Here is a 24,190-nt window from a genome sequence, read left to right as displayed (position 1 = left end):
ACAAAGCCTTGCTCAAAATGACAGGTTGCTTGAGTTTTTTTGGGGTGATGTAAAGATGACCGGACAGACTCTGCAACTTCAGCAGTGTTAGCAAGCGCTTTGAGCTCAGACTCCAGAAGAAGCGCTGGCAGACTGGTAGATGACTCAGCGCCGCACATAGGCATTATGAGGCGCTGATGCCATGGCCACACGTCAATCCCATGTTAGTCACAGTCAAGGACTTTAAAAGAGCAAGGGTGCTCGCAAGCCTCTTATCCCCTTCGCCCGTCCTTCTTTCATGTTTGCTGCCTAGCGGAGAGAGAGATTTATGTCCGTGTTTTCTTGTGTTTTCCCACTCATGATTCATTCATATGCAACAAACCACCAGCAAAGCTTTAAAATAAACAGAGCGAATAGAGGCAGAGCGGGAGAACACATTGATCCTTTTAATTTCCCTGATCAGCTTGATCGCTAGCGAGTCGGAGAGGGAAGTGCTTCATGATTGCATCAATATTTTTCTCATCCCAAGCACCCAGAGCTGTTGTAACTGTGATTGTGCAGCGATTTGAGAATTGCTTTTTGCAAAGTGTAATTAGAACATAATCCATCACAGCTAAGATCAGAGAAGGGGAAAAAAAAGAAATGTTATTGTCAGAGAAAAAAAGCTGATTTTTTTTGTTTATTTACTGTAAAGCAGCCAGGATTACGCAATATGCTGCAAGACTTGCAATAAGAAAAAGAGGAATTTAAATAAACTAGCTCTAAAAGTATGTTTTTTTTAAAGCACACTTGCTCACCCCAGATAAGTCTGCCTAAGTCTAAATTAACAAAAAAGATTAAGATAAGGAAAAATAAGTATAATTACAACTAGAGCGGTTCTCTCTGAGGAATAATGCTTTAAAGTTTGAAATGGAAGTTCTTCTCTCTCAAGAATCAAGATGGGGGGGGGGACCAATATGTTTTGATATTGGTAATAGTAAAATACAACAACAACAACAATAGCAATCCATTTCAAGTTTCTCTGCACACTGCCTGATGTTGTTGTTGAGAAATTTGATGTATTGCTCCTTTTTCCATGTTGCTGTTTACTGTGATTAGGTTTACTGGTCTATCAGCTGGAAAACACCCCCTAAAACATTATGTTTCCACCACCATGTTTGACAGTGGGGATGGTGTTCTTAGAGTTCAAGGCTTCTCCATTTTAACACTAAATGAAGGCTCCATCATTGTGGCCAAACAATGATTTTGTTTCATCTGAATAAAAAAGAAGACCAGAAACCCTTTTTATCGATATGGGTATTTGTAAAGGCCAAGCTGGTTTTTGTGTGCCTTCTCTAGAGAAGTGATGCCCATCTTGGTCTGCATTTGTGGAACCCAGCGGTGTGCAGTGTCTGTTTGACTGTCTGCCTTGAGATGCTTTCACAAGCAGTGCCCAGATTCATCAGCATGGCCTTGGTAGTCATCCTTGAATTCGTTCTTTACCCCTCTCACTATCTTCCCGACCAGCACAGGTGTCACTTTTGGCTTCCGACCACGTCCGCTGAGATATTTCACAGTGCGGAATATCTAGTATTTTTTTAAATAATATTTTGCACTGTAGCCACTGGAACTTCAAAACATTTATATTTGGTCTTATAGCCCTTTTCTTGTCTGTGAGCAGCAGCAACAATGTGCAACCGCAGGTCCTCACAGAATTCCTTGGTCTTAGCCATGACTGTCCACAAACCAACAGCAGAGAGCTAAGATGCCTCTTATGCAACATCTTATTATTTTTTGTGAGAACTGAGAAGCCGGTGTCATTTCCAGTCAAAATAAAAAATAAAAATGTCTGGTTGAACAAAATTGTACCGAGGTGTTGGGGATAACAGAGGTAAGGATCCACATGCAGTTTATTTAAGAGAATAGTCAAGCAGGCAACGGAAAAAACAGGGGCAAGTAGGACCATACAGGAAATTCAAGAGCGTAGTCAAATTCACAGGTGAATGGTCAGGACAGGCGGCAAAACAACATGAACAATATACAAAACAAGGATCAGAAACACGAAAAGGCTAGACAAGGAATAACGCTTGGTAATGTAAATAGAAAACCCATTACTTTAAACTTTGCAGAGGCAAGGATCCACATGCAGTTTATTTAAGAGAATAGTCTGGCAGGCAATGGTCAAAACAGGGGCAAACAGGAGCATGCAGGAAATATAAGAGTGTATTCAGAGTCACAGGTGAATGGTCAGGACAGGTGGCAAAACAACATGAACAAAAAACAAAACAAGGATCAAAAACACAAAAAGGCTAGACAAGGAATAATGCATGGTAATGTTAGAAGAAAATAAGACTCAGCAAAGTGTGTGTGAATGTAAGGTGTATAAATAGTCCAAGTAATGAGTCAATCATGAGATTGTCTGGAGAACAAGATAACGAGACTTTTTGAATTCCTGCTACCTTTTCCAAGGACACCTGTTGAGACTCTACAGGTTTACACACACTCGTTTACAGCTATGGATAGACAATCACTGTCTACCCCCGCATCCTATGCTTTTGTGTGCTTTCGCCCACCGGTGACCAGTGCCCCCTGGCTGCAGGACCAGATGACTTCTGCCTTTATGGGACTATATCCACATCTCCTGTTCCTATCCCTTTTTGCAATGTTATTTCTATGTCTTTATGTGCTTGTTGCTGGGGCTTTTTCCCCCCTGATCTCACACTGCCCTACTTCAAAGAGAGTCTGAAAGGGGATTTTGTTTTTTGCCTCCCTCTTCCCAAACGTATCTTATTTCCTCTTTCTAAAAGCTACCTCTCGTCTGACCTGTCTTCCCTGAAATGTATGATGTTTGTGTATGGTCGGAGGGGTCCAATTTAGCTTTATGTAAATGTGTATATGACAAATAAAAGCTTCATCATCATCAACATCATCATCATCATGAGTTTCAGCTGTGTGTTTGATGGACAGTGTCTGAATGACCGTCAGCTGTGGCAGGAGTGATGAGTGCAAAGACTTCTGGGAGTTGTAATTCATATCAGTGGTAGATATCAGTGGCTGCAACTACTAGATCACTGGTAATTGTAACAAATAGTAACTTTAAGTCAGAATTTGCCAGGGGTATGAACAATTTCGACTTGACTGTAGTTAAAAAGCTGTCATATTACAATAGAAATGAAATATAGTATCGTTTGGGACTATGATGAAAGACATTTGATGTATTCATTACCTTTTTATTATCAGTGAGTCCTAAAATCCTAAGTTGTCTTTAAAAGCCCACACATTTTTTTAAGAATCTTTGACACACAAAGCAAATGCATAGACATTGTTCAAAACAAGGCAGAACAAGCTATTTTTTTGTGTAACACCAATGTGTCACATAAAAAAAGTTAATCCCTAATACTACGCTGAAATGCTGAATATGTCTCACAAGCTGAAACATCATAGCTTGTTTTCTCTCTCTATATTAAGCAGCTTTGACACAATATAGATGTAGAAATAAAGGTAAGTTGACTTGACTACAGTCTCACATAGCCAGATCTAGTATAATTTATAATCCAACTATTTTAACAAAGTAATTTCAGTTACCTTATATGTGTGTGCAAATGTATGCATAATGTGTAAATGTGTATGCAAATGGTAGTTTTACTTATTTTTTCTGTCATTTTTCTTGTATTTTTTTTTTTGGTCATTGAGAGAAAATACATATTTATATATTCACCCAAGTAGTCACAATATATGTTCAAGCTCTTTTGTACTTAAAATAATATTTATTAAAAAAAATAAACACACATTTTAACCATTAGTATATCACAACGTACGTCTCTTGTATGTTACATTTTTACAAGTGTGTTCCAAATAACAAGAGTTTATGAATTGAGAATGATTTTTGTTTTAGATTAACTGTTTTCCTAATAGTTATTTTAGGCAAAAGGTTTTATTTTGTGAGAGTAGGAAACACTATAAGCATCTCATCTAGCAAACTCCTGCAGCAAATGCTTGTGAAGAAGACAATGAGGGGGTAGAGAACAAGAAAAGGGCAAATACATACACTGTACATCAGCGAACAGTGAAAAACTAGAGGAAAAAACAAAACTGACTGACGAGTTCTGCTTTGTTCCATTTTTAAACTGAATACATAAATCACAAAGTGGTTCACTAAAAGTTCAACTGCACGCTTACAGATGCACAAACCTGCTTTCATATTAGGCTTTAAAAATGCACAAATATTATAACCTCACATAATGCAAACCTGACAAAAGAAAAAGTCAAACAAATCTGAATTAATAAGGTTTGGGGAACGGAATCAAAAGTAAACAAAAATCAATTCATTAGGAATTCATATATGTTCCACCGCGCTGACCTCATAAATTTGATCTGAGAGTAATCCGAGCCAAATGTAGATTAATTAATTGCGCTTGAATGTATCATTGCTGTTTTTTTCTTTTTCTTTTTATTTATTTATTTATTGTTACAATTGCTGATGCAGCTTTTGCGATCCAAAAAATGACCATGGCGGTTTGATTTCTACCACAAATTGCAAATGACAGAACCATTACTATACTGGACTGGTACACCATTTTACAAACAGTAAAGAAATATCAGATGCTGACACAGTGTATATTAAAATGTATGATGTATTACTAATAGGAACAAAAAGTACTACAACAAGAACTCAAAAGAAAATACTCTGAACATTTTTAGAAACCTGTAAAATGTGACTTTCATCGAAGCAACAATAAGTACTATGGAAATCAATGGCTACAGGTTTCCAACATACTGTACTTAAATAGTCTTATGTTTTCAACAGAAGAAGAAAAAAGCTCAAACTGGTTTAGAAGTGAAAGGTAAATATGATGACAAACTTTTTAATTTTGGGTGATCTATCCTTTTTAATGAATACATTGCCAATAATCAAAACAAAACACAATAATAAATGCAGCGTTCCACTTAATTCATTCAAGTTGTGCCAACTGAAATTGACTAATTAGTTACCTTAACAAATTTAAGTGGATAGAACATACAACAATTAAGTTGTCCCAAAATAATCTCAATAATTGTGTTGATTCAGCTCATTTTAAGTCAGAAGTTTGAACAATAGCAAACATCTTATTTTGAGTGCAGGGACTACACACACTGTAAAAACATTAAGAAATTAAGCTTACTTGTTAGTTTTAATTTGAGTGGTTTGAGCTTAAAACAGTTAAGTTGTCCTTAAAAAAATTGAAGAATTGTGATGTTTCAGCTCAGTTTAATAAGTAGTTTGAACAAACAGAATGTACATGACACATCTGTTTGTGCTAAAAAGCAGTTCAGTTTGACAATTAGGATGTTCTGCAGATCTCAAAGTTCAATGCCGATATTTCTCAAACAATGAAGGCTTCGTTTGACAGAGAACAATGCATTTGTGAGCCGTTTCTTCCCACTAAACATTGATGAGTCAGTGAGCTGGCGTGAGTCTTGTTTGAAGTATTGAGCTGTCTGAATGAAGTGAATGGACTGAGATGATGTCTAAGTGCACACAGTGAGAGTCAGATTGCTGAAAAGAAGAAAGCACCTGAGGGAATGTATTCAGTGTGTCGGACTCGATGACAGAGCCAGACACACGTCAACACGCTTCCGTTTTGCATCTAATAGATATGTTACAGATGATCTGTTTGAACAACCTTATCTTGCAAAAATCGTGATATCTATTTAAAAATAAAAAATAAAAACATGTCTCGGTTGTTTAGCAAATGGGATTATAAGCAATTCTGAACAAAAGCTGAGACAATACTATGTGAGAGAACATTCCTGTCCATATCATTTGCATTAGTGTGATGCTTACATAAGGCAGTAACTCGGGCGAGCGCTAAAACCGTGAACAGGCTCAAGTTAATCTGTTTATTGAAACTGGCGTGTGTACAAGGGCATGCGACACACAGGCTTTCAGAAAATGTTACGCCACTGTCAGCCCAAAATTAACATGCCATGCAGCGCTCTAGTAAATGGCCTATAAGTGCACAGAAAATGGACATGGAAACATGAATTATCAAAGAGTCACACAAATGGTCAGACGTGAGCATAAATTAACTCTTTTTGTATGGGATCAAGACAAAAATATATATAAATATATGTAAAGATGTATGTGTGAAGAGCACACACTCGAGAAAAAAAAAAAGTATATGTACAGTACATACCCTAGGTTTAGCTAATACTGACTATAGAAGTAAAGTTGATTTTATATTCGGATATTCAGACATTCCCCTTAATAATATAATTTCAGAAAAGTGTTCATTGCAAATTCTAAATAGGGAAATCATATTAGCAGCACATGAGTATCAAAGTACAACAATGTTCACAGTCAAATAAACAGTGTTAATGTTGTTTTCAAGTCATACTTGTATGCTAATTCCGATCGAATATTCAAAGTAACATGGTAAACAATATATAGACTGCTAAATGAACAAATGTGTGAATATAAAACCAACTTTACCTCTATATATTGACTATAGTCATTAATTTTGTACTCAAAACATTGTACACAATGTACAAACATTATAATCGGAACATATATTCACTATATATGTACTATAAACTATAAACTATAGACTAACAAATGAACTCACCAAACACTCTGAAAGTTGCCATAAAAAATATCCATGGAAAAATAAATCCCTCCTTGCACACATTCACATTAGAATACTATTTGCAATTTAGCATCTAAAACAACACACCTGACAGCAACAAACACTACCATCACATGACCTTTCTAAATTGGTCACATGACCAATTCTGCTAGTAGCTAGAACTAAAGATCTTAAAACTTATTATTTTATTAAATATCAAATAAATAAAATATAGTCATTTACATTTTGTTTTGCTTTGAAAATAGTAATTGGTCAATATTTGTTTTTAAATTTTATTAAAAAGTTGAGACATTTTTGGGGAAATGGCAATTGGTCAATATTTTATTGAAACTTCAAAACTTTTATTGAAAATTTTATTGAAACTTCAAATAAAACATATTCAAATAAATAAAAAATATTTATAATATAAAAAAATACTAGTAAACTTCAAACAAATAAAATATAGTAATAGTAGCATGTTTTATTTAATATTTTTATTAAAACTTTTATTGAAACTTCAAATCAAATCAATAAAATAAAATAAAATGAATAAAATATATGTATAATATAAATGAATAAAAAATGCTAATAAACTTCAAACAAATACAATACAGTAATTTAAAGCACTTTTATTCTATATTTTTATTAAAACTTTTATTGAAACTTAAAATAAATAAAATTTAGTCAAAAAATAATATGTATTTATAATATAAATAAATGAAAAATACTAATAAAATAAAATAATAAAATATATTAATAAAATTAATAAATAAAATGCTAATAACTTCAAACAAATAAAAAATAGTAAATTACAGCATTTTTATTTAATATTTTTATTGAAATTTTTATTGAAACATCACATAAATAAAGTAATTTTTATTAGTCACTTTTGAAATGCCAATTGTTCAATATTTTTTATTGAAACTTCAAACTTTTATTGTTTTTTTTTTTATTAAACTTTTATTAAAAGAGTCATTTACAGCATTTTGTTTTATTTGAAAATTGTAATTGGTCAATATTTTTTCATTGAAACTTTGTATATATTGATGTGTACTTTACAAAAACAGTGGATCTGCACATTTGGAATTCAGATTAAAAGCGATGTCAAACCTCATGACTCACATTTCTTTCAGCTGATCTGTCACACTGAAAATGGAAGGTCAGTTGAGGGACACTGCATTGTGGGATACAGAAGTGCATGGAGCTCTGCACATTTCAGCTAATAGTATTGGTCACCCAGAATCTTCCCTGCATGGTGGCTAATATGGTAGCTTGCGATTCAAAAAACGGAATATATTCGAAATAAATGTAGAAATATTACATTAAAATATATAACATATACAGTTAAAGTCAAAATTATTAGTCCTTCTGTAAATTTTTTTTTTCTTGGTCTAAAATTTCCCAAATTATGATTAAAAGAGCAAGACATTTTTCACAGTAGTTCCAATAATATTTTTTTTTCTTCTGGAGAAAGTCTTATTTGTTTTATTTCAGTTTGAATAAAAGCAGTTTGAATTTTTTAAAACTATTTTAAGGTCAATGTTATTAACCCCTTAAGCATTTTTTTCTCAAACCATCATTATACAATGACTTGCCTAATTACCCTAACTTCCATAATTAACCTAATTACGCTAGTTGAGCCTTAAAGTTGCACTTTAAGCTGAATACTTTTACCTTAAAACATGTAGTAAAACACTATGTACTGTCTTCGTGGCAAAGATAAAAGAAATCGGTTATTAGAATGAGTTATTAAAACTTTTATGCTTTGAAATGTGTTGAAAAAAATCTTCTTTCCATTAACAGAAGAATTGTACGGTGAGGTTAATAATTCTGATTTCAACTGAAGGTATAAGCATAAATAATAAATAAATAAAAAAGTTTTACAGCAGATGTGTGAATATCCTTTGAGGTGGAGGTGGTGGATTAGCATAACACACTCAGACAAGCCAGCATTATAAGTTGGCAATATGTATAGTATCAATAATTTAAAAGAGCAGAGAGTACCTAAAACAAACGACTGATGTACAAAAATCCTCTATGGAAAATAAATTGACATAAATGGATCTGAAAAAAACCTGTTTTGCTCACAGGGCTGGAAAGCATGTGCCACATTGCATTAGCGGCGAGGACAAGCTTTTTTTGCAGTGTCTAGTGTCATCTCTTTGCTGTGGGGGAGGAGACGCAAGGTTAAGTTTGCCGAGCTTTGAAGCCAAAAGCGAGAGTATGAAGTGACGAAAAAATACACCAGAATGAGACACATTAAAGTCTAGGGTTTAGGCTTAGTCATCACCAGATGAGCGAAAATGTAAATGAGTGCATTAAGCGGAAATTAAAAGAGTGCAAGAGTGTTTGCACTTTAGAAAAAGAAGTGGGCTACAAAGACTTTTCCAGCATATTAGGAATGAAGATGACAAAAATATTACAGGAAGCTTAAGTTGTGGCGTAATACACTTATTTCATGTGGCCGCCATTTTAAAATACGAACGCGAGGCTGTTGTGGGAAGGAACCCTGAAGTATAGGATCAGCAGTGTAAACATTGCAACAATATGCTGAGTACTACGATCCTCCAGCTGTTGCCGCGATTTCAAAATGCAGATATGGTATAAACATCACTTTAATATCATTCAGTTCAGTTTGATTTAAACAATTAAACCATATTAGGCATCAAACAACATCACAATCTCTTTAAGGGTAATGCGCTTAAGTGTCCTCCTAAGTGGCAGTTCATGGCAGCAGGTAAACACAGTGAGGACGCTTCCCTGCTTCATCCTATGTAACCGGTGAGTGATAAAACAATGCAGTCTTCTGTAGCGCATCCTCGTGTTGTCTGTAATAGTGTTGTCTTGGTAAGTTTTACATACATCCCGCTAATGTTTAGGCGCAGCTGTGTGCATTCTTAAACAGCTGATTTGCTGTAGTAGTCACCAGTGCTCAACAGAAATGACTGTGATTGGCCGTTAAGGTCATCAGTATACTACTCTTTCCAGACTGCAAACACAGACAGACGTGCAATGGAGCGTTGTGAAGCTTGTCTGTGTTTCTCAGTCCCTTTGGTACATTTCTCTGATCAAAATTGAAATTACCCGTTCAAAACTCCCTGTTTAATCTCCAGATCATTGTGCCATTGATGTACATCAAAAAAAAAAAGTTAATCATTCCTTTAAACAAGTTGCAAATGCTTTTGTACATCCATGCAAATAATCGTGTGCAGTTCTCTGATGTTTCCTACATTATCAATTGCTTATATCATGTTCATCAAATTTTCATACAAAAATTCATATTTTGGTCTCTGTTGAATAATCTCACCCCCTACAATATTTAATTGTTTGTTCATGGCATAGGTCTTTACATGCAAAATGGCTGAACAAGTTAGCATAATATTTTGTCAAAATGCATTTTTCTACGCATTTCCATGAGACTTTTTGTTCTAAATCTGACTATAAATTTCTCCCAAATGAATCTTGACTTTTTCTAATGAAGGTCTAAAAGTAGGTTGTCCTATGTTCACATTTTTACTTTTGTTTTGTTTTTTTCTTTGTGTTTGCAGTGCTGCCTTTTCCTTTCAGTATCACAATGACATGATCTGGCAACAGATTACAGTTAAAAAAATTAGCCATAGTTTACACCAAATCACCGCCCCAGAGGACACTTTTATATTGACAACATGACTTGACAACATGACTATTGACATTTATGTTGACAACATGAATATTGACAAGTAATTTGACTGTCTTATCAGTACACAATGACACAAGAATTAGTCATTCTTATGGCACAGTCACATTTATTGGCAAAGAAATTTAGTTTTGAGAGATAAACTCAAGATTTTGAGTGAGAGATTGGCTTAAGCAGTTAATCCATGGTGTTTTACTATTTTTACACGTTGTTTTGAGAAATGCACTTACTGATTTGCAAATTTCAATTCTGATCTGAAAAATGTACCAAAGTGACAGATGGATGGATGGATGGATGGATGGATGGATGGATGGATGGATGGATGGATGGATGGATGGATGGATGGATGGATGGATGGATGGATGGATGGATGGATGGATGGCTAGGTAGACAAACAGACAGACAGAAAGACAGACATGATGGATGGATGGATGGATGGATGGATGGATAGATGAATAGACAAACAGACAGGCAGACAGACAGACAGATATGATGGATAGACAGACAGGCAGGCAGGCAGGCAGACAGACAGACAGACAGACAGACAGACAGATATATAGATAGATAGATAGATAGATAGATAGATAGATAGATAGATAGATAGATAGATAGATAGATAGATAGATAGATAGATAGATAGATAGATAAATAGATAGATAGATAGATAGATAGATAGATAGATAGATAGATAGATAGATAGATAGATAGATAGATAGATAGATAGATAGATAGATAGATAGATAGATAGATAGATAGATAGATAGATAGATAGATAGATAGATAGATAGATAGATAGATAGATCAAATTTAAATTTCTACAATGTAGCTACCAAAGACAAAAACAAACTACCAGCAGCTAGCCTGATAACAAGTTCTTTAAGAACTTTAATTGCCTTTATGAGAAAGGCAAATGTTGGAGTGAAACTAGGCAAGTCAATAATGAGCAATCAATGACATAAAACCAGCTCGTATCGCCCCAGGCTTTGCTCATTAGTCTGTCTGATACTGCTAATACACCCTCAGCTAATCAGTCTCTGATACCTTTCCCAAAGTTCACTTTCATCATCTTCTCATGATAATGATCCCAGTCTCTCAGTAGCACAATGAATATATACACAGTGTGACTCAAGTATCGATGCTTCCAACTCAGTCTGACAGATGAGTGCTGGGGATGAACAAGCTGTTTTTATTGCATAAAAAATGACAAAAAAGTTGACAAGATTCTGTAAATTCTAAAATGAGGAATTCTAAAATCAATTAAAATAGTTTTCAATCTGATACAAAGAAATGTGCTTAAACTATGATGGAAAAACATTTAACAAATAACAACCAATTTATAAAATTGCATCAGCAGCCCTTACCAGTGAACCAATCTCAACTTAAATGCATTTGTTTCTTCAATTTTATGTTCATTGTAAACATTGACTTGAGTACAATCATACAGTATATTTCAAATTACATATAGTCTTCACTTTGCAACTTTAAATTTTACAATATGCATTAATAAATATATAAACAAATAATACATTTTTAAAAAGAGGCAACTACCTTATACATTCAGGGTAAAATTGTTTACCCATTCAATTGTTCTCTAAGGCAAATAGTAATTAAACAAAATTCAAATGGTAATTCAAATGGTTATATAGAAATATCCAACAGTTCTGTCTGTCTGTCAGGTTCCAGAATCTGATTGGCTGATAGTCCTGCGATATTCTGCAAATAACAGCACTTGTACAGCCTTTTTAGTAAAGAATGTAGCTGTTTAGAATGCAACTATGCAGTTTATTTACCAGGATAGTGCCTATGGCAATGGTTTCTGCTGTTCTGACGTCTGCTGCAGATGTAAACGAGTGGTGGAAGAAAAAAGTTCCTTATACAAAAGGATTTTTAGACTCTACATGTTTGATTTATTTTTTTATACACATGATTATGCAGTTGAACTGTTGTATATACACAATATTGCGCGAGTATCAGTGCGATATGGCTCTATATCAGCACTGGTGGGAGGCATACGTTGGCTTGAGGCTGCAGGCCAAGTATATAGAGCAGGGGTCACCAAACTTGTTCCTGGAGGGCCGGTGTCCCGCAGATTTTAGCTCCAACTGTAATCAAACACACCTGTACAAGCTAATCAAGGTCTTACACGGTATACTTGTAACACCCAGGCAGGTGTGTTGAGGCAAGTTGAAGCTAAACCCTGCAGGGCACCAGACCTCCAGGAACAAGATTGGTGACCCCTGATATAGAGCCATAGATATAGAGTCCATCCTCAAAATAATTTTAATTTTGTATAAATACCCTGTCTTACACAATCATTTTTCACAACCATGGGACAGTGCTTCCAAACACAAGATAGCATGACAGTTTGTTATTGTGTGCAAATTATTTACTTCATTTCTCAGCTTGCAAACATAAAAAAAAAAATATTTTCCATATTTTGTGCTATAGTTTACAAGGAAGTGTCTTTTTATTTTTGGGAACACAAGGAATAGAAACAGTTTTTCGCAAATGTTTGATGCAACGTTCGTTTGTGCATAAAATAAAATTCGTAATAGATGGAAAACCCATCCATTGAGGTATGAAGCAAATCATGAGCAGATAATGCAGTGCGGATGACTTATTCATGAGTTCCCATAATGGAGCAGGAGGACTGGGATGGAAAGTGCTAGAACATGGCATAACACGTGAAAGGAAGGGAAATGGACATTTTGTTTCAATGTTGTGCTGTGCAGGAGTGTGTGTTCGAAGCTGCTTTATCAGAAACATTCATATTCTCTGATATGTTTATTTTTAATAAAGCACCACATGCAAAGGACTGTGTAATATAGTGTGTGCTTTGATGTAGCGTGTGATGTAATTCCTCTTAATCAGGCAATTTAAAAAAAACAAATAAAAAATCTGACAAGAAAAAATGCATAAGTGTAATTATGGAACGCTATCACTAAATGGGGTCGCACAATGTGGCACATCCCGTCTTTACATAGTTTTCTATACGTTGCTAAGACAAACAAACATCACCGTCGGCGTGTGTATACCTCATGGAAAACCTCATAAAGTGTATAAAAATACCTCATAAAGAGCTCTGTTTTAATGATCTAGGCGCAAAGTCTAAAGCGCACGGCGCAAAAGCATTAAAAGCATGTCCGAATTTACTTTTTCTATTTTAAGGACGGAAAAATACATGCTTATTCTCCTAATGAGTTGTTTTGGGTGTGTTTTGAGCATAACGTGAAATAAACTTTGTCAGTTGCATCAGTTGCGTCATGCCATGGCACATTTGCTATTTACTGGCTGACTTTGTAAGTAAAAAAACTAAACACTTCACTAGCGAGAAAAAAAAAAGGAAAACAGACCATCTGCAGTGCAAGGTTATAGAACGAGCCTCCTCCAATCAGCCTCTTTGCTTTCTCTTTACTTTATTTTTACTTTAACGTTTGTTAAGGGCAAAGATTTGTTTCAAAACTATTTCTAAATTCAGTTCTAATATCCAACAAACGAATAAATGAACAATAATAACGCGTGGTCAAAAAATCTTGGAGTTAAATCCAAACACACACCCTATTCTTATGCCCCATATAGTGATGTCTACGTCTCCAAAACCCGACAGGTAGACTAATCTAAACATATAATAAATAATATTGCTAATAATAATAACATTATACAAATGCAAATTGTCATGAATAAACTGAAATGTAGAAAATAATCATTTTTGTAATATTTTAATCCTCTTTTTTTCCATGTGTAAATATATTTGTGTATTTTTGTACATCCTGTGTGTATTAAGCATTTGAACATAGGCTCATAAGTGCGCTTTGTACTGAACCATAGACCTGCTTTTAGATGGTCAATGATGCAGAATATTTCAGTTCTTCAAAATAGCAACATGGGATGGCAATATGGTCATACAATAGCATATGGATTGCTACTTAAACAACGTAGTGCAAAACGTGATAATTAGGGTTGCGCTGGTCTGAAAATAGCAACAAATTGCGCAACACATGTCTTGTGCCTTATTGCACCGGGTGTATGATACAGACCAAAGTGTTTACAATTCTAAAAAGGTGACCCTTTAGTCCTTTTATTAATCTGAGGTTGCCACAGCAAAATGAACCACCAAATTATCCAAAATATGTTTTAAGCAGCGGATGCCCTTCCAGCTGCAACCCATTTCTGGAAAACACCCATACAATCTTTCAGACACATTCATTCATTCATTTTCTTTTCAGCTTAGTCCCTTTATCAATTCGGGGTCGCCACAGCGGAATGAACCGCCAACTTATCCAGCACGTTTTTATGCAAAGAATACCCTTCCAGCCGCAACCCATCTCTGGGAAACATCCACACACTCTCAGACACTACGGACAATTTAGCTCACCCAATTCACCAGTAACGCATGTCTTTGGACTTGTGGGGGAAACTGGAGCACCCAGATGAAATCCACATGAATGTGGGGAGAACATGCAAACTTCACACAGAAATTACCTTCTTGCTATGACGTGACAGCACTACCTACTGCGCCACCGCTTCACCCTTGAAATTTTCTTGTAAAAGACAATTGTCTTTTGAAAGAGCTTTTTGGAACAACTTAATTGTTTTTTGTTTAATTAACTTACATTTGTAAAAACTAAATAAATTAATTCATGTTGTCCCTAATCGATTGTGTGGAGCCCAGTAGTTTTACAGTGTAGTTAGTTAGTTAGCTAGTTAGTTAGTTAGTTAGTTAGTTAGTTAGTTAGTCAGTCAGTCAGTCAGTCAGTCAGTTAGTTAGTTAGTTGGTTGGTTGGTTGGTTGGTTGGTGTGTGTTCTGCATGTGTTCAGAATGATATGAGGGTGTGTAAATGATGACTGAATTCAGATTCTATGGTGAACTGTTCTTTTAAGCTAATATTGGCCTTTTAATGTTGCTGTATCAATTCTATTCCCAGGGTCCAAAAACAGAAGCCAACAACAGTGCCTTTCAATATTCTCTGCACTCTCCCTTGAATGGCAAAGCCTTGCGGGACACCAAGCCAAACAGCACAAAAACCCATTCAGCAAGTCTCAGCTTTGCCAAAAATTGCGATTATGTTGTCTTCGAATTGCCCTCAAGCCTGAGACATGGAGTCAGATGCTATTTCCTTCCGTGTGTTGCCAGCATTTGATCCTGTTCGTTGAGAGCTGCATATACGGTTTGCTATAAAGATGATTCGAATCAAACCGGGCACACTCTAGCATACTGAATGAATGAATGAATATATGCATAAAACAAATAAATAAATAAATAACGTGCATATGTAATTTACCTTAAGTGATGAAGTTAATTAGAATTTTTAAAAGCGAAACAAAAAAAAAAATTAATTGCTCAATTAAATGCATTTGCTTCCTCGTTCAAAAGAAAAGCTTAAACAATAACAGTGGCAATTAATTGTTCAGAATTAGTCTGAATTAAATTCAGCCCATTAGCACATCCCCAGTGGCTAATGTTTATGCTGATGCATCTATTCCAATTTCCCGCTGCTTTCATTTTCCATTGATACACACAGAGGGTTTAAGATGGTCTTCCCTTTATGACCATAAGCACCAAGTATTATCTCCAGTCAGATTTAAGTTGATTGCTCTGCAGCAAAGACATGCTACTGTATAAAGAATTACAGAACCGTTAGGCCTCACTGAAACAGTATAAAAACCTCACAGCACTATGATTTACACTACTGTGCGGAGGGATGGAGATAGAGATAGAGAAAAGAGAGAGAGAGAAAATATGATAAGGAACACCGGAGGGCCAAAGTTCGCAATCGGGTCTCTGAGCTTTGCCGATTAGAAGACTTTTTAACTTGGTTACTTGCCGTTCAGCAGACACTTTTTTATCTGAAGCAATTTACAGTACAATTTATAGTACAGTAAGTGCCGAGTCAGTCGTTCCGGGACAGTCCAGGATGAAGTGCCTTGCTCAAGGGAACAATGGTGATTAGACAGAACTGGGATCTCCGTAACCTCCCAGTTGCTGGATCACTCCCAGATGCAATTACACTGGCAAATTTCAGTCTTAACAATCTTAAAAATTAACAGCCACACACCAGGCAAAAGGAGGAAGCTTTCTTCCTCTACAATGGTGGGTAATTTTGTGGTAATTTCTAAAGCTAGTTTTTGATTATAACTGCACTTTAGGAGAAAAATGAACTGCTGCAAAAGTGCTGATTAAAAAAATAATAATAATAATTGCAATGGTTAATAAAATGCAGCTACACAAAAATACACATATTTAAGATGACAAAGTGAGAGAAGCGCAATAATGATTGCATTTGCACATATTTGAATCAACATTCAAACATATGAAAAATATTGGATGAAACTAGAAATAGATTATTTTACCCATCCAAATAACAACAATAATATGAATAAAAAAGAAGAAGATAAGCAATGCTATTGATCCATGTAGGGTATGCTAGTATGCGAGCTAGTGTTTTTCCCATACTGATAAACTTCCGGTGACCTATTATTGTGAATTTTTTTTCCAATTTTTACGGTTCTTTTTACAGCATCAATGTTGTAATGTAACTAAAACACAATCAGTGAAACAGACTTTGGCATTCATTTAGTTGCTCAAGCGTAAAATGAGACAAAAAGCCGTTTACTCGCACGCGCCCGTCAGAATCGCCAGGATAGCGCAGAAGCTCAATTGAATATACTGGGATCAAATAAATGCTCATATTACAAAGACATAGCGGGGAAAAAGGTAATTTAATGCAGTGCTTCCTGTACAATCCTGTACAATCACTTTATATCAAATATCACTCAGCCAGTGGAGATTGCCGATTTTTAAAGAAAACTGACCTTAAATGCGTCATTTTTTGCATTGGCATACAGTTGACCAGAAGCGCTTAACCCAGGTTACTGGCAAATTCAAAGTCCTATTAGCATGCTTCGGCATAAACCCTATTAGCAACATGCTAATGATAAATTGAACCTGACTATGTTTTGTCTAAAAGCTGAAATTGTTTATTTCCAATTTCAAGATTTCTATAAGCAGCATGCTAAAGCTAAATTAGAGCTGAATTTGTTTAGTCTAACAATAAATAAACAATTGTATCCATTACCTGTGTTCTAAATAGTTTTATGCTTATAAGAATGTACTAGCAACATGCTAACCCCAAACTAAAGCTGATTTTGTTTATTGTAAATAAAAATAAATGATTTACCTATAGTATTTGTGTATATATACAGTTTAATCTAATTAAGAAACATGCTAACATTACTTTATTACTTTAACCAACATGTTCATTTGCACTTTTATGCTTGCAAGAATGTGTATTAGTAACATGCTCAAGCTAAATTAGAGCAGAATCTGTTCAATCTAACAAAAAATGTAAAATTGTACCCATTACCTGTGCACGCTAAGTAGTTTTATGCTAATAAGAATTTACTAGCAACATACTAACATCAAACTAGAGCTGAATTTGTTTATTGTAACAAGAAATGATTTACCTGTAGTATTTGTATATATTTTGTAGATTTATCTAAATAAGAAACATGCTAACTCAAAACTGGACCTGAATTTGATCATTTCCAATTCCATGATTTGTATAAGCAATATACTAATATTAAACTAGAGCTGAATTTGTTTATTGTAACTAAAAATAAATCATTTACCTATAGTATTTATGTATTTTCTGTACTTTTATCTACAAAAGAAACAGGCTAACATTAAAAGGTGAGCTGAATTCTGTCAGCATTATAAAATTGAATGTTTTTTTGTTATTAATAATTGATTGTTTGCAATATTTCACTCACATTAAACCTGGGATGGTTCATTATAGTCAAGATGCTGTCTTGGATGGCAGCTGGCTTTGTAGGAAGAACGTAAGACAACGCTTTAGTTTTCAAACAGAAGCAAACATTAGCATACACACATGTAAAAAAAAAAAAAAAAAAAAAAAAACTGACGGTGACTCACGCATCAGCACAAGCAAATAAAGAGCAAGAGGATCCAGCGGGAGTTGGAGACCAAGCCAGATGAAGGGGCAAGCTGTGTCTGTGCCCTTGAACTATGTTCTGCCTTCTCTACAGCGCTAGACTACTGGGACTGCTTTGAATTGCAGAAAGGTCAGCCAGTAAGATTGAACAATCTCCAAAAAAAAACTGCATATACAGCGGCCGCAATCTCCACCGCACACAGCTGGGTCTCTGGATCAATCCACACTTGCCTGTTGTTCCCGTCTGCAGTTAAATGAAGGGCTGCGCACTTCAAGAGGACTGTCACAACAAAACATTCATATAGAGTTAACATTAGACCTAAAGAAATCTGCTTTTGGTAACAGAACGGCAGCTTTGCGCTGATTGAAGAAGCTTCATGCAAAGATAAACGGCCAATTTCTTAACCCTGGAGTTGTCTTTGTGCCAGTGCATTGCATTTCAAATCAATACCTGAGAGTTCGTAAAAACCCACCATGAACAAATGCATTCCTCCACTCTTCAATCGCTCACAAGCACAATTGGGTTCAATTCCCACAGAAGCTAATTTAGGAAGCTTTGCTTAGTTCTCTGAAATATGCTGACCCTGGCTTCTCTACAAGAGCATCCTTCTGCTTGACTTTGAAGGCAGAAGCTATGGAAACAAAAACATAAAAGCAATAAAAACAACTGTATGAACTCAGATCTGCCCAACTTTTGCTTTCGAGACTTATTTATTATATTTATTTATCCATTTCCTGGGGAAGAAAGGCTTTTATGGAAAGGTTACCTGCCACTAAAAAATGAAACCTCTGTCATTATTCTCTCATCCACATGTCATAATATGTTATTTCCTACGAATAACTCATAAAAGTGTACTGAAGCATCCATGCACAGCTATAAGACTAATTCACACTGCACCATTTGACCCATGTCGAAGATAGAAAGGGTCTACCACGGTACTGTCCTACTGGGATCTGGTTTTCGATCATTCGACTTTCTGACCTTTTCAAATAATGTTATAAAATACAGCTACATTATTGTTTTGACACTTTAAGATGTCAAATGCCCTGAAGCTTTAGTAAAGTAGCATGTTATGCTATTAATTTACAGTTTTAGACTGTTGTGTTTATGTGAGAACCACACACATAAATATTTGTGATCTACTACATTTTATTAATGAATGGTGAGGCTACAAAGCAAAACACATGCCAAAGGCTGAATGCCAACATTGTTTGCATGTACTGGGTAGTTTTTATCTATACTCTGCCCTGTTAACCCAGTGTTTTGCAGTAATAAAAGACAGCATTATTTTACTGTAAAATGAGTAGGATTTGTATGAAATTGTGTAGTGCAAAAAAAATTACAGTAATTTACTTTATGTATCAATTTCAGGTAGTAACTGTAACAATAAATGGTAAATTACTGTTCAACAACTACTGTTCCATGTACTCTGGTGCTTTATCTTGCTATTTATAGAGAAGTGCCAGTATTCCACTGTAAAAAAAAAAAAAAAGCCCGGTAAGGTCTGGCCTAAATAGTTTTTTGTATTCTGATAGATTAGGCTTTTTCTGTAATAAATGACAAAAAAAAAAAAAAAACTGGTTATGCTTGTAGGTCTACAAAGTAAAAGTGCAATAACAAGGTGAAGACTAAAAATACTAAAGCTAGCTCACTGCAACTCTCACGTGGTCACTCACTGAAGCTAAGCAGGACTGCACCTGGTCAGTACCTAGATGGGACACCACATGGGAAAGCTAGGTTGCTGCCAAAAGTGGTGTTAGTAAGACCAGCACCATTTTATGCATTAATGCAATTTGTAATGTGTAGTTACTGCACTTTTCCTTTGAACGGCAGTATGCGGCTTAACAGATAACGTTTTCAGAGAAAATTAGACATATATTTTCTGCTCATTCATTTTACCTATTTGACCCTATGATGCCATTTTTAGCTGAAGTTATTTAAATCCTTTATTAAATTATTTTATCAGTGCTGGGCAAAGATTATTAGTGATTAATCGCAACCAAAATAATAGTTTGTTTTGAGATATGTGTGTGTGTGTGTGTGTTTGCTACTCGAGTGATACTGCGTTTATACAACAGTTCGGCAGCATAATAGTGTATATGAAAAAGAAAATCCAATCTTTTGTATAAGGAACTACTTTCTTCTGCCATTCATTCATATCTGCAGCTGACTTCAGAACAGCAGAAACGTACTAATTCACAAACGCCATTTTAGAGCTATATTTGAACGATTCTTTAGCGTAATGTCTAAAGTGATGACAAAACATTACTTGGTGACATTTTAAGATTATAAGGCTAAACAGCATTAAACGTGAACAGTCTAGAGAAATTTCTCAGTATTTATCTGTTGCAATTGAGATATCACAATAATTATACCCAAAAAAGGCAAGCAAAGCAAACACTACCAGATTACTGTTGTGTTTGCGATAAGGAAAATTGCTAAACACATGCGGGCATTTCTTCTTTCTTTTTTTTTTTCTTATCTAGTCTGCAGTAATGTGAACATGACACACATTAGAAACAAACAGGTGACCAACCAAAAACTCAGGGTTATACAAAGAGCGGCCAACACAAAATATATATTCCTGATGTAAATATTAATACATATATTCCTGATATGTGAGTCCCATCTCACACTCAACACACAACAATTACTATGGTATAAACAGGGCACTGCAACATACAAAAGAGAGAGATCAACTTACTGTAGAATATCACTTATCTGTTTTATAATGATTTAATCAGCTGTAGTTTGAAATTTACGCTGTTTTTCTCCCCTAAGGACATATTATGTGGGTTCTGTTGCCTATACAAAACCTTTTTAGCATAGATATTTAAATGTGTATATATAATTTGTATAAATTAGATAAATATTTTATTTCTACACACATATATTATGCCAAAACAAACTTTTAGCTTGGGTGTGCAGCAATACTTTTTATTGGTTTGAAAGTAGGTGCTCTATTTCAATATTTCACCCATGCAGGTACACTGAAAATAATATTTCTTTCAGCATAAACAACAACTACTGTAAATTAGAGATCACACAGATTAAATTCTCAAATACGTCCTGTTAAACACCAAGTTTCAGTTGTAAAAGCAAGAACAGTGTTGGTAACATTCTGAGACCCCGCAAAGTTGCCATGTCATTGGGCAGGATAGTGACTGTACAGCATTGTGGATAATAAAATCTGCTAAATACATTTGATCAAATTATACTGCCTGTGATCGGCATGAAAAAAGACCTTAGAATCAAATAATATGGCCAATGCAAGTTCTTAGGAATATCCATCAAGTGTCAAGAAAAGTAACCGGTGTCAGAAAAAAAAATTGCTGAACTTTCAAGGCTGGAAATGAGCAAAAATTGCCACAGACAGACATGCTTTATTGGGTTGTGCTGAGAGTATGAGTCACAGAGCCAGCTTCACTGAGGTGAACTCAAACAGACTGTGGTCATCCATCTCGCATGTACTGTATTGTTTTAACAAAGGGAGTCTATTTATCAAATTGTGTCAGGATAGAATCACTGAATCGAATCTTCACACTAAAAGAAATCAGTCACTGACAAAAACATGTAGTACAAAATAATGAAATATTTGCAATTTCACACTGTATTTGTGGCTCAGGTGATAAATTGGCTCCAATATTTCCCAGGGATTCTGCGTCAGTCCGGCAACACCTTAGAGAAGCTAGTGGAAACTTTTTATAACGCTAACAAACCAAACCTTCTAGGAATTCCTAAAACTATATCCATGACTCTTCATCTGCCCTCTTTCATCTTTATTTGTAGTATTGCTTCTTTATTTCTCTATTTGTAGTATATCTTGGATGAGCTTCAAACAGTTTGCATTGTTTGTATCCGGCATGAAAGATACTGAGCAAAGCAGACACCTTAATGAAATTCTTTACAGGTTTCCCCTCTTTCTTGCTTTTATGTCTTCATTAAACAGTAAAGCTCTTCAACATCGGTTCAAAAGCACACCTGGAAACTGAAGAAAAAGGCAAAAAGGGACACTGCAGCTTACAGTTTGCTTCTGAAATCCCCTGAAGAGCATTCAAATGCAGCATCTTCCACTTAGGGAAGCCGTATTTGCTTGCTTTGCCGGATTGTGAGCATCAATGCAGCATGAATGTTTAATCTATGTAGAGAAATACATTTCATGGATGATCGGTGAACTCATTTCATGAAGATCCATAAAAGTGAGCTTAGATTAGCAGAAGTTATAACCCGAATGAATGACTTTGCTGGAGATTTGTTAGGAGGGACCTCCGATTATTTTGGTGAACTTCTTCATGCGTACCTTCTTTGTTCAAAAAGAGAACATATCATCTGAACCCTGGTATAAATTGCACTCAGGCGTTTTCAGGAGATTATATTCTTAACCATTTGCAGTTTTATTGTGGATTTGTTCGAATGCATTTCAGCGTTAAATCGATTACATGCTTAATTCAGAGCAGGAAAAATGTTTGACCTCTGGATAAAGCCAGAAAACAAGACACAGAAGCACAGTAGTGCTATTTAGTGTGTAAAGTCAATCTGTGAACCTACTGTGAGCCTCAACCCAGGCTCATTCCGATTATGTACTGCTATATACATTTCTGGAGAGAGCAAAATCTGTCCCTGGAGGTACGCTTTTTGCACTTTTTGTTTTTGTGAATCAATCAGAGGCTGCTGGGTTTGCTTTTTCAGATCTCAAATTTGTCTCCTGTTCTCATGTAAATCCACCATGCCGCTGTCGATTGACTGACTTACTGATTGACCAACCGACCGAATTCCCCACCCTCGCCCTTCCCTAAACACAACTAATAATGCTTTTAAAAAGCACAGATTGACTCGCCCATCCTCTTCCCTAAACCCAACACAGTGTTTAAAAAAGCAATCCATAAAAAGAAAAACCTTCGCCTGAGTTTACCACATTTTTCAGATTTTACCACATTCTCACCCTGTTATATACTTGTTTATTTTATTTATTTATTTATTTTTTACTTGTTTTATCTTACCCCCTTTCCGGAACTGTTCTTCACTGGACTCGAACTCAGTTGTCACGTTCAACTCTGGGTCTCAAGTCCGCAAACATACGTGTCTAGCTATACCGGACAAACTGGTAATAGTGGAAAAGTCGTGCAAACTGAGGTAAGTGGTCAGCTGGTAAGCAAGAAAAGGAACGGCGCCATACCGCCCGTAGTGTTAGTTTTAAAGATGAAATGCAGCCATATGTAGCTCTGGCTACATAGTTCGCAATCTCCAGAAATGTAGCAAAAAGCCTGGCAAAAAACGATTCCAGAAAGTGAGCCAAAAACAGAAGCCAAACACTAAAATAAACAAGTAAATAACGAGTAAATTGAGAATGTGGTAAAATCTGAAGACATGGTAAAAATCAGGTGAAAACTTTTCTTTTTCAGGATAATTTTCTAAAACTATTGGTTGAGTTTAGGGAAGTGGATGGGCGCTGGTCAATCGATGCTTTCAAAAACACTATTGGTTGGGTTTAGGGAAGGAGGAGGGTGGGTCAGTCGATCACTCAGTCAGTCAGTCAGTCGATCGACAGCAACCTTTGGTAGATTTATGCAAGAACAGAATGCATGAATGGCACTCACGAGAAAAAATTTAAGATCTCAAAAAGCATACACAGTGACCTCCGGTGCATTCGCAAAAACAAAACTGTAAAAATAAAACTTCTGTGGTGCATTTGCACACTTTCTCCAGAAATGTATATAGCGGTACATTTTCAGTATGAGCTTGGGTTAAATAATTTATAATACTTATATTGGAGCTTTTATTGTGCTCTTTTTATATAAGTTAGCATTTAAATACATTCACACTGTACAGAGGAGCAGTGTTTTTGTAAATAAAAAGCATAAATAAAAAGGCAAAAATAAAAATATAAAAACATGAATCACAAAATATGGATAATGCTAATTTACAAATATTTTTACAGTGATATGTCATCTAAAATGTAATTGTTGTAATATATATATATATATATATATATATATAT

The 24,190-nt window shown here is 35.3% G+C and overlaps 1 protein-coding gene across 5 annotated transcripts in view; it reads right to left on the bottom strand.

The window, feature by feature from the left end:
• The window catches only part of ctnna2 (catenin (cadherin-associated protein), alpha 2), an 814,561-nt gene that overhangs the window by 685,870 nt on the left and 104,501 nt on the right, over positions 1-24,190 (bottom strand). Inside the window, exon 1 of one of the 5 annotated variants that reach the window (XM_073948054.1) lies at positions 6,564-6,673. The exons of the other annotated variants lie outside the window; for them this stretch is intronic. Within the exon in view, the coding sequence (XP_073804155.1) occupies positions 6,564-6,626 (63 nt within the window). The 5' untranslated portion in view covers positions 6,627-6,673. Of the gene's footprint in view, positions 1-6,563; positions 6,674-24,190 lie in introns of those variants that run through there. 5 annotated transcript variants of the gene reach the window in all.

Source organism: Danio rerio, chromosome 1, assembly GCF_049306965.1.
Source record: "Danio rerio strain Tuebingen ecotype United States chromosome 1, GRCz12tu, whole genome shotgun sequence".
NCBI classification, from domain to species: Eukaryota; Metazoa; Chordata; class Actinopteri; order Cypriniformes; family Danionidae; genus Danio; species Danio rerio.
The sequence above is the reverse complement of the archived record's forward strand: the minus strand, read 5'-3'. Positions and strand labels throughout refer to the sequence as shown.